General features: G+C 37.1%; 1 protein-coding gene and 1 long non-coding RNA gene across 3 annotated transcripts in view; one reads left to right on the top strand and one right to left on the bottom strand.

The window, feature by feature from the left end:
* zbtb16b (zinc finger and BTB domain containing 16b) overlaps positions 1-3,853 on the top strand; it is a 32,408-nt gene extending 28,555 nt beyond the window's left edge. Inside the window, exon 7 of the mRNA XM_044119200.1 lies at positions 23-3,853. Within this exon, the coding sequence (XP_043975135.1) occupies positions 23-252 (230 nt within the window). The 3' untranslated portion in view covers positions 253-3,853. The remainder of the gene's footprint in view (positions 1-22) is intronic.
* LOC122832439 overlaps positions 1-16,365 on the bottom strand; it is a 63,267-nt gene that overhangs the window by 33,451 nt on the left and 13,451 nt on the right. The gene's annotated exons all lie outside the window — the stretch shown is intronic.

Genomic DNA, 16,365 nt, shown 5'->3' on the forward strand with positions numbered 1-16,365 from the left:
TTTGCTTTTGGCCTTTTCTTAGGTGAGAAGCCATTTGAGTGTAAGCTTTGCCACCAGCGCTCCAGAGACTACTCGGCCATGATCAAGCACCTGCGTACGCACAACGGAGCTTCTCCGTACCAGTGCACCATCTGCCAGGACTTCTGCCCGAGCCTGGCCGCCATGCAGAAGCACATGAAGGGCCACAAGCCTGAGGACGTGCCGACCGACTGGAGGATAGAGAAGACATACCTGTACGTCTGCTACGTCTGAGCAGGACTCGGACGCAAAAACCGTCACGACTGGGTGAAAACTGGGGCTCCTGGTCTTAATGCTGAACTATTCAAAAGTATTCTGCTGTTTTAGGACAAAGTGTCCCATTGAGAAAGAAAGAAAGAAGGAAAGAAAGAAAGAAAAATGGGGTTTTTTTGGTGAGGGGGTTGTTTTGTAACCCGACAGCGAGACGTGCAAAGCAGAATTACAGAAGTGTTTACAAAGTAAAGCTGCAGCTAATGATTACTTTTATTAGCAGTCGAATTATTCCGAATATGAAGAATGCTGTAAAGTAGAGACAACCTGGCAATGACATTCTAAAATAAATGAGAGAGTCAAATCCAAAGAGATTTACTTAGCCTTTCTCTAAATCTCAAACTCTGACATTTCGAGGAGCTGGGAGCGCGGTTGTCCTTGTAACAGTTAAAGAAATTAATTAGAAAAGCTGCTGACAGATTCCCGATGATTTAACTGTTCGAGTCCTCACACACACAAAAACACACGTTTAGACATCGTCTCTTGAGAATCTGTTGTGGTGAAAAACATCGACACCACAGTGACTGACTGCTGACCTGCTTGTGCAGCAGCAGGATCTGAGCGACTGTCATTTTCAGTTGTGCCGCAGATGTTAAAAATACACCCTTAAAAGCTCCATTTGCTAAACTTTGCAACTTCTCTCTCCTAATTTCCTCTGACTTGGCTTTGTTTCCCTGCTGGGTTTTCAGTTTGGAGACAAGTTTGGTTTTTTTGTTTTTTTCTGCATGTTTTTTTTTTTTTTTCCTTTACTTGAACGGCTGACCTCATGAGCTTGATCTCTTTAATTGCCTTGTCTTCTCATGCAGTCAACGCTGATTTGGAGGCGACTCGCTCGCAAATCTGAGTTGCTTCCGTGAAAGGTTTTTTGCTATTTATATGTTGTTTACGCGTTACCAAATATATGTGCTGGTTTTCATCACGTGGTTTTGTAGGGAGGTTTCCTCGTAGAGCAGGCTCTACCTCCTCACTAGAGACGCACCGAGAGACTGGCACCCAGAAAATTTCAGCTGGATTGGCCCTGACCAGTGATGGTCCGCATAAAGTTAAACTATCTTCAGAACGGGTTGCCATAGCAGCACCGATCTTCACAGTAGATGCTGTTATGAAGGGAAGAAGCATTAAAGTTAGCTATTTCCAGCGTTAATGAAGTGACTAAGAATAAAATCAGGGGAGGCAAAGAGATGCAAGAAGCTACTTAAAAGAAAACTATTTAACAATTTGTTGCAACAAAGTGAGAGAGAGCAAGACTTGAAGCAGATAATAGTAAAGTTAAACAGAGAACAGCAAATTTACTTCGTTTTTTTCATTTTCTGTTTTAGTATCCATTATTGTAGAGTAGTGAGTAACAAATCTTTACAACATAATTAATATATACACATTTTTTATGTGCACAACTAGCACAAAACATTTTCTGTCAATTTCTCTTGGGGCCTCCAGACCAGCAGGGGTCCCCTTGGCAATTGCTAAGTGTGCTTCTTTGGCCGTCCCGTGTATTACAGAACAAAAATCCTCTTATTATGTCATATCTCACCCATTGGGTTGCAAAGAAGCCATAAGTTATTTTGCTGTAATCTTCCAAGTTAGAAACTTTACATTGTATGAATGTAACTTAACATATCCGATGATAAATGCAAACATTTTGTTTCATCACACGTATCCATGTGGTATTTGTGAGTTAAAAACAAACAAAAAAAACTCCTAAGAATATTATCAACACATTCCAAGAATATGGTTTCAATAGTCTTGGAATGTGCAGCCTCAATAGTCCAGGGCAAGGGAATAATCAGAGCATGTGATGGAGAACTGCAGAGTGCATATTGGGGTCATGGCTCTGGTTCCCCTGTAGTTCTACTATGTGCACTGAATTGGTAAATAGCACAGATACACCAAAATGTACTCACAATTATATATATTTTTTTATTTTTGTCAAAATATATCCCCCCCCTCCCCCAACTGCTTTAAATTTTTCTTTCAAAAGGTCGACCTTTTATATTTTGAATTCCATAATTATTCATGTTTGTACCCATGAAAATCTTGTTATATTGCGTGGACATTTTCCAACTAAGAACATTTCTGGAATTTTGCTACCCTGCTCTCTCACACACACACACACACACAAGCACACCGTGAGGTCACCTTTGCTCCTAATATTTAAAACAACACATGACCTTGCATGGCAAGAAGGCCAAAAAATTATTCTGAATATTATTATTTCTTCTAAGTTCTTCAAGAGAAATTAAAATCAGTCAAAATCTGCATCAGGAGGGCAACGCTTTACAAAAGAAAACAAAAAAACAGATGGGTTACTGGTGGCACAATTCCAATCGGTGCGTCTCTGTCGCTTACTGGTTTTTTTTAATTTTCACTGCAAATTATTTTTCAGCAAGATTCATTTAAAAAAAAAAATTTCCATGGTCAAACAGTGTGTAAAAAAACGTGACAAGCCTCGGCAAGGCTTTTAAGTGTTTATTTTTTAAATCATCGCTTCTATATAGATGTCTTATAAAAAATTTAAATTAATAAAATGAAAAAAAATCACAGAAATCAGAATTTTCTATTAGAAAAGAAAACAAAACATTGAAAATAAGTTGTGTTTTTATAAAACATGAGCAGAAAATTCTGACATCCGACTCCTAAGAGGTGCAGGTTGTGGTTGGTGGTAGTGTAGCTGTAAACGTACTGTCATGGTATGTGATTCCCCCTATGTGAGCCCGACCAGGGCTTTTTAGATTTGAACATGTCGTATTTTTTTGTATTACGGTAATTTGCTATTTGTTTACATTCTGTATGATTCGAGAGACATCTTAATGTTTGTGTGTGTGTGTTTTGGTTTGTTTTTGTTTTTTTATGTATGAGTTTGATTAAGACCCCTCCCTCGTGCCTCTTTTATAAGTAGAGCATAAATGTGCTTGAGTACATGGGTCTGTGCTGTCGGTAGGTGTTTTCTGGGTGTTTGTTTATTGTTACTAAAACTAAAGATAGACTGCCATGTAGATCCACTTTGTCTGAACATTGCAAATGGAAGCAACATACTGTGATAGTGGCTGATAATCTGATGCAAGGCCTGAGCAACTTTTTATGGGGGGAAAAAAAATTAAAAAAAAAGGAAAGTGGTGTGGCTCGTCTGAAACCGTTCCCTTCAGAGTGACAATGGACTGACATCTCTGGACGACGAGCGAAATCTTGGCACCTGTAGGCGTTACAGATGCCTCTCCCAGTAGCCAACAACACTCAGTGCCATGAAAACCCAGTCACTGTATCTACTCTACATGAACATGCACTATAAATGGATTTTCTCGGTGGACCAAAAGAAATAGAGCACTTTTGTTTGAAAAGGGTTTTTTTTTGGTTTCCTTTGATCTTTGTATGTTGTGATAATGCAGCTGTCTTTTATTTGATGTGTCCTAGAAGGATGTGATTAGCATTGTTTAGATTATGTCACTGTCTGTCTACCTCAGGACCAGATCAAAGCTCGATCTGGTATCCAATCAGGGTTGTTCTTCTTGCCATGTGTGCAGTAAAAAAAAAAAAAAAAAAAAAAAAAAAATGGGGGAAAAAAAAATATCTGAAAATTCCCTCTTCATTACAGCTTTGTAACACAGTGTGTGCAAATGTTTTCTCTGTGTGGATTCAGGCACAACTCTGTATGCGTCAGTGTTCAGTGGCATGGTTTAAAAAAAGAATAAAACGATTTACTATTTTATGCACCTCGTCTTGGTTTCCTGCTGTTGCTTCTGTCTGCTTTCGGAGCTTTTATTTGATCCTCTCCGCACCAAACATGCACGTTATTTACACCTGGCTGACATGTTCTAAATATGTGACATCTTTGCATGGGCGCCCTATAGAACTGCCATAGAAAACAGAATCTATAAAATGTTTAGACTTTTTTTTCTTAAGAAATCAAGTGATAGTTTGCTCAAGTTTGTACTTCTAACCACTTGAAGCTGGCAGCAGCTAAAGATTTTTCCTGCCATTTTTTTTTTTTTTCATACAACTAATTTATTCAGCTCACTTGAAGCCATTCCCGCAGTTTCTATATTATAATTATTTCAGCTGTCCTGGTTATTTCTGCCAGTGAAAATAGGCAAGCGACTAACAAGCGTAGAATTTGGATATAGTACCCCATAATAAAAGCACAGCACTCTCCTGTAAGGGGGAAAAAAATACTTAAATCCCACACAACTACACTTTTATTCCCAGCTGATGTCTAAAACGACTTGTGTAGTTGTTGTTGTTGTTTTCTTATTATTTTAAGATGTTATTTCAACAATACAAAAGTCTCTGGCTCTCCAGACATTTACCCTATAAATGATTCTAAGGTTGTGGAGCCCAACACATATAATATCAGTAATGAATCTTTATCAATACTTGATTGGGATATCAGCATATTCTCTGATTTTACGCTGCACTTTCAAGGAGTTAGTCAGAAACGGACTGCACAGTTTGATTAGACATGCGTAGTTGGCACATAAATTGTATCCAAGAGATTTTTTTTTATTTTTAGATTTTGTATATTGCTTAAAAGTTTAAACTGTGTGCAGTCTGCTGCTGCTGCTGGTTGGCGTCGTCTTTCTTGGGTATATTTTACACCTGGAAATGTAAATAGTTACAAGGTTTTTCATTTTTAGAGAAATGTTTGAAGTGGTAGAAGTTAGATGAAATTGTTTCAGAAATAACTGAGGTAAAGACACCAGAGCTTTATAGGAGAGCAACATTGAGCATCAGCACACAATCAGAAAGTGAACTGGAATCCACAGAATGCCGTTTTATTTGCTTACCGGGTGAGTTTTACTTTCCATGGAGCACGAAGGTTTTTGAAATTGCAGTGTTAATTTTTCAAAATATCTAGCCAAATTAATTAAAAATACACTTTGTCTAGTGATCCCATTCCTTCTACCTAAATACTGTAGAAATCTAGTTCCAGCCTTGTGTTGTAATACAGGACATTACATAATGTGTTGGAAGCAGGGAGCCAATAAGAGTGGCAGAGAATTTATATTAAAATGTTACTTAATTCAGAATTTTTTCCGACTGAAAAGATCGAGATTAAAATGTTGGATTTTTTCAGCTCATTTTTCAGTGTGTTGCTACATCATGATTCATTTACTTCCAGTCTTTATCAGGGTTGTCAATAAATATGGCATCCTGTATTCTAATAGCAATCAAATTGCAGGAAAATTTATCAAATAGCCTCATTTTCAATATTTCTGCATAATTGTATTTATTCATTTCCTTTCAGTTTGTTTTTTATTCTCCTGTAATGATTGAAGCATTCTTCTGATCAGTTTTTTATTTTTTCCTCCAGCATTAAAAATTTTAAAAAGCGTTACCAGTTGACAGCTTGCTTGTCCAAGTGATTGAAAATGCATAATTGATGGTAACCTAAAGGTAGAGACATTTGAAAAGGCAAAGCAGCAACGCCTCACATCTCAGGAGCTGCAGGCGGAAAACGACCAGAAAAAAAATAAAAAATAAAAAAAAATTATTCTCATCAAGTGTCAGTCTTTGTATCTCCCCCAACACTTTACCTTGCGGATAACCTCAACAAACATATGAAAACATCTGTTATGTGTTAAGGTCGTAGCCAAAGGCTATTTTAATTATGGATTTTGATTAAGTTATGGATTGATGAAATTTTGGGCCTTGGAGCTAAACGTAATCATTTCTGAAAGTCTTTCTGAGTTGAAACAATTACTCTTTTTTCCCCCCTCCACTCAATGGGTTGAACTTTTGTGCAGACCCAGAGTGAAAGAACAGTGAGAACTACAGCAACAAAACCACATACAGGGAGTTTGGTGTATTAAAAATATACTTAAAATTTAAGATTTAAACAAAAGGTCAGTTTAAGATGAAAACCTAAATGAATACAGGGTAATGTTGATGTTGGTAGCTTTGGTTTTTTATAGTCATTCCGCTTCATTTTCTTTAGTTTCTCCACTAAAACAGCCTCTCAAAGAGATGCGATGTTATAGTTGCTTTAATATTTAATAGTTGCTTTAATATTAAATTGTATCATCACTGTTTTGCTCTTGTATCATGTTGTTCTTCCTTTCATATTTTCATTTCACTAAAATCCAGTTTAATTCACTCAATTCAGCTGCATCATCTCAACAAAGTAAATGTAAACACACCCAGCAAACAATCTGAACAACTACAGATTTATACAAGTCAAAGCATTTGCTAAAAATACAAAATCTGCAGAAAATACAAAAGAATGTTCCTGCAGCGTCTGAAAGGTTGGCTTCTTTGATATCTCAGGTTCAGATGTTCCACCACGAGCCAACATTTTGAAGATTGTACACCACCTGAAGCAAATGTAGCCATCCTCAGACTTTTATCCCTATTTTCCTGCAAATGAATCATCACTAAGCTGGACGGAGCTGAAGCATTTCACCCTTAAAAGCTCTTCAATTGTATGTTTAGGACTGTCGCTCCTCTGAATGATTTGCAGCGCTCTGCTCAGTCTGCCAGCACAAAATGCTTCTATTATGTTAACCTCAGGTTTCCTCAATTATTCTGACACCAAATTTTAGCTTCTGCCTGCATGTTCCCATATTTTATTGTCATTAATTCAGTAGTGTTTTAGACGTATTGAAATCAATGGACTGCTCATTGCTAGCTAAGCTCTCCACACTCCCACCCCACTTTTGTTTTTAACTTAAAATTTATGTTGAAACAAATAAATTCCCTCAGCATCAAGCTTTTGACACTGTGACATTTTGGTTTGCATTATAATAAAAATGTTAATACAACAAACATTACTGATAGATTGGGTTCAGATGGCAACAGAACTGCAGTCATAGATTTACATCAACGCCACAAAGTTCTGCAGAATCCAAATGATTAAATGTAGTGTTCTGTTATTTACCTCTAATTTTTACTTATCAAGTAAAACAAATATCAAGCTTATCAAGCTCATAAAAATATGAGCGTTTAAATTTACTTTTGTTTAAAATATAGCATGAGAGTAGTTGGTATATATTTTTTTCTCTCCAAATAGGCATTAAAATGAATATTTGCTGAAGGACTGATAAGCCTTTGCAACATCTGTAATGGAAAACAATCGTATACATTTATCTACAACTGGTCAGCAACAAATTATGACACATCAGCTTCTTAAAGGTGCATCAACAACGTCATATTTCGACCCGAGTAAAGAGGCAGCATGCAGGGGAAGAAAGGGCGAGGAACCCAAAGCATTTAATAATATAGTTACATTTTGAGAGATTTAAAAACTTCTAGTATAAGCATAATAATTTGCAGCTCTTCTTCATATATTTTAGAGTTTCCACAACAGAACTTATCAAAAGGTAACGTTTTAAGCCTAGTCTTAATAGCGTAAACTGTATTCTCACAGTTTTTAACCTGGAAGAACCGTTTCCATTAAAATGCAGTGAGACTGTGGCAAATCTGAACCGGCTCAGCTTTGGTTCTGCTGTCCTTTCTGGCTCCACGGGCCGGGCTGTATTAAACTTAGCAGGAACCTCCTCCATCTGGCCAGATTGTTCCAGATCTGCCTGAAGCTCTTAAAGAGACAAAGTCAATTACTGTCACAAGGGGAATATCATTCAATAATTAACTGGCCTTCTAAATTAAATCTAGGACCCAGGTAATTTATTTATAAAGTTCACATTTGTTTCTGTAAAAATGAAGTAATGAAGAAGAAATGTATTGACATGAGGTTTAATAATTCTTAGTTTGATGGCTAGCATTCATTTTATCCAAGCTTTTAAGGATTTGATTCATCTACCTTACCCAGTTCAGTTGCAGGACTCAAAATTCAAACAGCCTTGTTGACCTGAGCGTATCTAACCTTCCCCAGATCTTATCATCTACGAACCAAGCAGAAAGGAATCATGCGATTCTGACGGTGTGATAAGACAGAACCACTTCCAGCTCAGACACGGGCCCCGCTCTCGGGCCGGAGCCACTCCGAGTCTGTGTGGGAGCCAGTCCTAATGTAATCTCCTCTGTTTAATTAGAGCCAGCGTGGTGGGCAGCTAAAGCAAACCGCATTACTCACCATCTGCTAAGAGCGCCGCTGCTCTTCCCCTCACTCACTATCATTAGCCACTACAAGACAAGATACAAACACGTACATGACAGCCGTTTATTCATCCTGCCAGCTCCGACGCGGACGCACGCCATTTAGAGGCCCTCTCCTGCCGAGACCTGTCACAAACGCACTGCCCTGTGATTAATGTATGTTGCACAACAAAGCGTCTAAATGAGAGTAGTCATCAGAGTTCAACCACCAGAGCTGCAATCTGCTTTACAAAAAAAACACCCCAGCATTTTTAACAACAAAACTCTCCTCCAACAACCACCATTACTGACTCTACACATGAAGATGCATAAAATGTTGATGTTCACGTCGATTGTTTTTTTGACAAGGTTATACACTTCTTAAACATGAATACAGTTCTTCCCATCCACCACAAGAGGGCAGCATTTTACAGCAGATGGCTGCGTTAGTTTTTGTGTTACATGGACCGCTCACATTCAGCACATGATGTAGCAAGCGTGTGATGCTGACGGCTCGCATAGCTCCGCCATGTCATTCTGTAAAGGTCAGTTCAGCCACATCTGAACCTGATATGCAGCCATAACACACTTCACAGCACAATGCTGCAGGATGACCTGCAGACACAACGGTGTTCTGCAGACCTGATACTTTGACCAGGAATAGTTACTCTGTACTCATGGTATTTGTGCTGCGTTTTGTGGTTTAGGCATTTTTAATTACTTTGTTTCACGTATTGTACTGATTTATAAGTCTTTCATTACATGTGTTTTCTTTATAGCTGCAATTTTTTTATGCTAAGCTTTGTGCCAGACAAAACCAACACAGGAGACACAATACCAAATATAATAAAAACCTGGAAGATAAGCAAGTCAGCTCTCCCTAATTAAAGAAGTTTTCAAAACACGTGATAAAGCTGCATCGTTATTTAGATTTTTGACTTTTATCTTCTAGAATTTTTAGATTTTTTTTAATGTCAAATTAGATAAATTCATAAAAGAAAAAATAAATCCAATAATAATGACATCAATAGTCACTAGAGGTGGGCGACATGGACTTAGAAGTTTATCATGATATAATTATGATACTGAGAGAAGTGATATATTGATGGTCTCATTATTGATTATTGATGCTCTCATGGAACAAACTGAACAAAATTGTATAAATGATTATTTCCAATTATACTGTCAGTTTTGAGGTTTTTTTTAAAAAAAATTAACTTAAGACAACAATAAATCCAAAATTTTTCTAAGAAATTTTTCACAATAATTGATGAATGTCCACATCTAATAATCACCAAATGAATTAAGACAGAATTGGAATAAAAAGTACACAATCTTGAAATCTTCATTACAGTCTGAAGGCTCAAGGTTCGTACTATAAGCAGGGGCCATCTTCACACAAATCGTGTGGATTTCTCATAAGAAAATATTAATTGCTTGATGTTTAAGGTCCCATTTACCAAAAGCTATATTTGGGATGAGCTGACTGAAACGATGGGATGTTTATCAACCCTGCTTGCTGAATGAGTGACCCTCCAGTCAGGAATTATTTCCACATCAGTCTGAAGGATTCCTAAAAATAGATTCTACTTATGAGAGTCAGAATAAATGTGCTCGACTGTCCAACTACTCTTCTCTAAAGCACACTGATAATGAGGGATAGGAGATTTTCACAACAAGGAAAACAATGTTTTGGTTTTAGTTAATAGTGTCCTCAACCGAGACCAACAAGAGAACGACAATTTTGGTAAATATGAAAGAATGAGAGCTCTTCCTCTGGAAAAAAGGAGGAAAGCCACAAAAGGATTTTCTTAACATTGAGGTTATTTTCAATAATATATTTTATCAATTCATCTTTTCCATTAAAAAGCCAATCCAAGTTCTGTGTCTATGAAATATCCTGTGGTCAGAAGACTCATACGGTGGCGGCGACAGACGTATTTATGACACAAATCATGTGTCATAAATAGCGACACAAGTACAAACGAGGCTGTTTAGGAGGAGAAGAACAAAACAAGATGGAGGGCAGAGGAGGCAGAAGTAAGTCATGTTAAGACTCCCACTCCACAGCAGAGACACGGAGACTTGGTAAGTAAAGGAGCTGCTGGAGTCACACTGTGGTCTGGTCACATAACCAGTGACCTGTTACACAACAGGTCATAACACTGAAACATGATGTGCGGTCTCTAATCAAATAAACATGAAGGCATTAATTTAAAAAAATAAATAAATAAATAGAAGATTATTTTCAGGAACCCTGGCCTGGGTTTTGGTTCTTAGTGTAACGCTTTCTAAATTGCCATAAACATCACTAAATAAAATTATAAACTGATGAGTAAAATGTTAAAGTTTTAACTGAATTTACAATGTTTGAGCTTTGCAATGGGTAGAAACTAAAAGTAAAATCCAAATGGGAATTAAATATTTGACTTTATAATAACTGATCATGAGACATTTCATATGGTATAAACAATGTATCGACATTTCCATACAGATCAATACCGGAAGAAATAATTTTTATATATAAAAAAAAAATGCATTTTGCAATAGGTTTAAAAAAGCACAACATTATAACAATCCACAGATGGCTACGTATTTAGGTATTTAAATATTTCATTTAACGCCATTTTCATCATTTCATACAGGAATATCATTTAAAGATACACGAAGGAGTTTATAGATTTGGACCAAAGCTTCATCAGTGACAATAGTAGAGATGAGACTAAACTGATCAGCAAATATAAGGAGACATTGATTCAAGAATGAAGAAAACTCAAAAGGAAAAAGATGAAAGGTGCAGAAACCATTCATTCCAGTTCTCATGGCTACCTTCAAGTCAGAGAAATGAATTACCTTGTTAAGCCTGCGACTTATTCACAGTGATTGTTAGAAAAGGTCACAAGATGCAAATTTAGTAAATTGACTACTCCTACCTTTGATAATCAGCAGCTGTGGCTCCTCCAAACAGCCACCTAGCATGCTGAAAATTAAAATAATTAATGCCTCCAAATTAAAGAAAGCTTTACCAAGCACATAGATTCATATAACTGCTGGCAATTTCATTAGGAAATGGCAGCAAATGCAGACGGTGAAGGTCATGTTGAGTTCTGGGGAGAGCAGGAAAACTCAGAAAGCCACTTCACTAAGAGAAACACCAAAACCTGCTAGTGGTAGCTTACAACAAGATGGACCATTCATAGACAAATAAAGCTTTAAGAAAAATAAGCTGCTGATTAATCATGTTAAAGCTGCATAAGTAATTACTAGAGGGAAATTAAAAACTGCATCTTTTTTCTTTTAACCCAAAAGCCATGTAATTTTTTCACAACTGTTCATTTCCAGTTCTGTACAAACTTATATTTACATTCCTTCTGATGTTCAGAACTGAGAATTTAGGTACGTAGATAGAAGCGAATACTGCAGTTAAAAGTTGAGGCAGAGAGAAAACATCATTGTTTGTCTGATCAACAAATCCATCAAACAGCTGCAGCTGATCCAGAATGCTGCTGCTGACGTTCTCACTAAAACCAGGAAGATAGAGCACATAACACCAGTTTTAAAGTCCCTCCACTGGCTCCCTGTAGCTCAAAGAATAGACTTTAAAATACTGTTGTTAGTTTATAAATCACTGAGTGGTTTAGCACCACAATACATTAAAGATCTGTTATTGTTTTATCAACCTTCCAGACCTCTCCTCGTTTGAACCTGAGAGGTTCAAACGAGGAGAAGCAGCAATCAGTATCTATGCACCACAAATCTGGAACAAACTTCCAGAAAACTTTAAAACAGCTGAAACACTGACTTCCTTTAAATCTCAACTAAAAACCCACTTGTTTAGAGTTGTATTTGAAACGTAATCAATTACAAATTTACTGACGGAATCTGACTTGATGTTGTCTTTTGATTGTTGATTCTATGTTGCATTGTGTTTTTGTGTTTGATTTGATGTAAAGCACTTTGAAATGCCTTGATGCTGAAATGTGCTATACAAATAAAATTTGATTGATTGATTGATTGATATACTGAGCACTAAACTTGGGCAGAAATCCATAAAACTGTGGCTACACCAAAAGGGACTTGGAATAAAGCCTCAAGCTCCAGTCTGAATTATATGGCTGACATAAGCGGACGAGTTAGAAGGAAGAAGTCAAAAGAAATCCTGTGTGAGAGGCAGGATGAAAAATAAGTTTTCATACTGAAGAAACTTTATGCTCACAAACAACTACTGTTGGTCTGGCTACTGAACCCCTGCTGCAATTACAGATCTGCAACATGTGGCATGAACTGTTGTTTCCTGTGGGAGTCCAGAACTACTTGATTATCCCAGCACAAAAAGTGGTGAATGTTTTTGGGTGGATTTAGAGTAATCTGCTCTTAAATCTCAACAATTTGTGTAGGAAGAATTCTGAGGAAAATCTGTGTTTTCATTCGATAAGAGGTCATATTTATGTTGGAAAGACCAAAGATATTTCTATTTGCACTTTCTGCTTCCATACAACAGGTCATCTTCCATATCTGATATTTCAGAGGGACATTGCTCCACAGGAGTTTATGTCAAAGTGCATTTAAGAATTACGCATCATTTTTTAAAAACAATGAAAAGGAAAACTGATAAAAGAATAAAACTTGTATAAACTGTTGGGACGCTTATCCAGGGTCGCACGTGTACTCATGCACATACAGCTGTATTTCACACATAGTATGTTTCATTTATGCACAGAGAGCTTTTGGAGGAATGAAAACATGACCTTGCATGTTTCACTTTCAAACAAAAGGCTTTCTGTAAAAGTGAAACTTAAGCTGACGCCATAATATCAGGTGACTTCTAGGCAGACATTCCTTAGCTGACGTAGTTCATCAGACGACCAATAAGGCGTGTCTTATGGATCGTCCGTTTTTGATCAGATGCTGTTTAATCCCGGTGTATTCACGTCACAACAAATTAGCCTGTGAGGGTAAGCGTCTCTTTCTTTTTAGCGCTAAAAAGAATAAAATATGTAAAGTCTGATTATTTGTGTTTGGCTGATTTTCTGCACGTGTGATCACATGGTTCCGATTCATCGATAATACATATAGACCAACAAAACCTAACAGGGTTTTTGGTTGTCTAGTATTGAAGTTTCTTAAGTCAGATTTGTAAACAATTTTAAACTAGCATACAATAGGTTAATTAAATGTTATGAAATATCTAAAAAAAAAAAAAAAAAAAAAAGGCACATCCTTATGTGTCTTATTTGCTTTGACTGTCCTTTCATTCTGACCATTAGCGTCCATCTCCTCAGAGAAGTCAAAGCCAAAAACATTGAAAATATAAAAGCCCACAAATGAGGGCATGAATTTTAAATGTGTTGGAGAAGATGGATTTTATTTTATTTTTAAAAGCTGACTGAGGCGGTCAAAAAAAGAAAAAAGCTCTGTTTGAGCCTCATGACGGATTTCCAGGTGGCAACTGAGAGATCACGTCTGATGTTTAAGATTTGGACGTTGGACAGAAGCGGACACACTAATGACTGAGATAAGAGCTGATTGAATCTGGGCACACGGAGCTGAGAGAGCTCAGACTGACAGATGAAGATCCAGCCAGCGTCTTCACAGAGCAGCTTCAGACCAGGAACAAATCTGGGAGGTTCACACAGGGGCTGCTGTGATTGTGCTGCAGTGGAGACGTTTTATTTTAAGTTTCTGATAAAGACAAAGTCTAGCCAGGACAAAACAGATTTTACTACGGTGACCGTTTCTTACAGTGAATTAAGAAATGTAAAAGAAATGACAGCATTTGCTTCCAGTAAAGGTTAACAGTGTTGGAAAATATCTTTAAATATTCAGTTGGTTTGTCCAATCAGCACCACATAAAGGCTTAGTTAAGATCTGATTTGAGAATGCAGAAAATATTTGACTTGTTTGATGTGAAATTGTGAAAAATTCCCAATTATTCACATTTTACTGTTTTAATACTGCAATTGAGCAGCAGCAAAAACCAAATCCCTACACTGACTAACTCTGTAAAGCAGCTTGAAGTGCAACACATATTTTCTGGGTGTCTCTCTAGATGATAAAGGAAACTACTGGTTGATACAAGGAAGCCATAAAACATCTTCAGCAGCAAAGTACAGAAAGCAAAGGCAAATTGGAAATACTTCAAATTTCAGTGAAAACAGTGAAGAAAACATAAAAGGTGACTTTGAAAATAACAAACGAGAACAGGAGACAAAAGGCTTGTTTACCGCCGAGTTAAATCACCTCCCAAATTCACAGCACCGAGGCTTTGTGCTACCGAGAAGACCACCTGCTGCACTTCCAACGTTCAGAAGACACGGTTTTTCTCATCCAATACAAGATTTCAGATTGTCGGAGTACACAGTACACTACGCGGCACAGCACGTTACCTGATGCTAAAAGAAAAAAGGAAACAGAGATCATATAAATCTCATGTACAATCTTAATGTTGCATTCACAAAAGTTACAATCACACACTCCATCAGTTCCAGGTCAAATTTCCTAAAACAATCTTTGTTTAAGGAAAATGCTAAAAAGTAAAACCAACCTCAATATACGTGTTGAAGTCTATTGAGGGTTGGGGATATTTACATACTGCAGGAAACGGATGTAATTATAATACGATCACATCTGACTTGTGATCACAAGTCAGAAAAAAATAAACTCAGAAACAGTATGAAACCATTTCCTGTAGTTTCATATTACAGGAAACAGATGCGATTATAATAGGATTCACATCATCAAACCCTGAAATAACACAAGATTGATCCTCTTGTTATTTCTTTGGATACTAAATTAAGTATCCTGAAATCTTCCTGTTTCATCTGGTATTTTACAACGTTTACAAAATTATCATCTCTCTTTAAGATTTAATTTTCTTTTTAACTTAAAAAGAAAGGCTTAATTAAATTCAGTTTCAACATGACTCTACACCATATTTTGACATGGTACGCATCAGGCAGCCTGTTTGCAGACACCACAGAGGAGCATAAATGACTAGCTATTTAGACGTCAATCTGTTTTGTTTTTCTTTTTAACAGGTTGCTAGTTTAGTGCTGCACAAGCCTAATTTAAAACTCTTTGTTCAAACTGTCTCAGTATTGAAGGGTTTTAAACTGAATTCAGACATATCCTTTAAACGGATTTCCTAAAATCCCAAGGAATCTATAAATGAATTAAATAAATGCAGCAGTGAAAATAATCCTCAGCTCTGCAATGTGGAATAAAAAGTCGCCAGAAGAGGGAGACATGAAATGGTTGTGAAAATTACCCAACTCACATGTTCCTGCACCGTATTAATATCATCAATGGAGCCGTAACTCTATCAAATGGAATATTAATCCTTCCACATTTCTTCTTGTTCTGTGTTTTATTTCAAAAACTTTCAGACAGCTGCTGGATGAGCCAAACAGATCTGGGCTGTCTCTCTGTGTCAGCTCTGACAGTGTGATGGAGGAATTTTCCTCCTTCCAGTTCATCCGCTCACCTGGACGTTAATCCTACACCATAAATGAGACATAAGTACAGATTTCTATTTTTTTTTTTTTAATCAAATGTTCTTTCTTGCTGAAAGGATCTAATTAACTGTCTTCAGAGGAGAAATTCAATTCTTGTTCATGAAGTAATGACAGGCTTTGATCTTTCTGATGAAGCTCAACACTTTTTTTTTTTTTTCTTTTCTGACCGTACTCAAATAGCACTCATCCCTCTTATTCAACATGCTAATTATTTCCTTCTTTTCTTGGAGGTAATGGATCTTTGCAGCCACTCTGGTCATACATTATGAGCTAATTAAGACAAAGGGCTTATTTAGAAATTGGGAAAACAAGTGAAAAAGAACCGTTAAAGAGAGAGGCTATCTGTCAGTGGCCGACTGAGCGGACTTCATTTTCCCGATGAGTGCTGAGCGACGATGGCGTTGGGTTTCATCTCGTGGAGTTTGACGTGATGTGAGACTTTTCAACAATTCGCAATAACGACCTTTTCTCAGAAAGCAAAAACCGTCAGGTCATAGCGCGTCTCAGGTGAGGAAAAGACTATCTCTTGGCTCAGGTA

The sequence above is a fragment of the Gambusia affinis genome, linkage group LG06, assembly GCF_019740435.1.
Source record: "Gambusia affinis linkage group LG06, SWU_Gaff_1.0, whole genome shotgun sequence".
NCBI classification, from domain to species: domain Eukaryota; kingdom Metazoa; phylum Chordata; class Actinopteri; order Cyprinodontiformes; family Poeciliidae; genus Gambusia; species Gambusia affinis.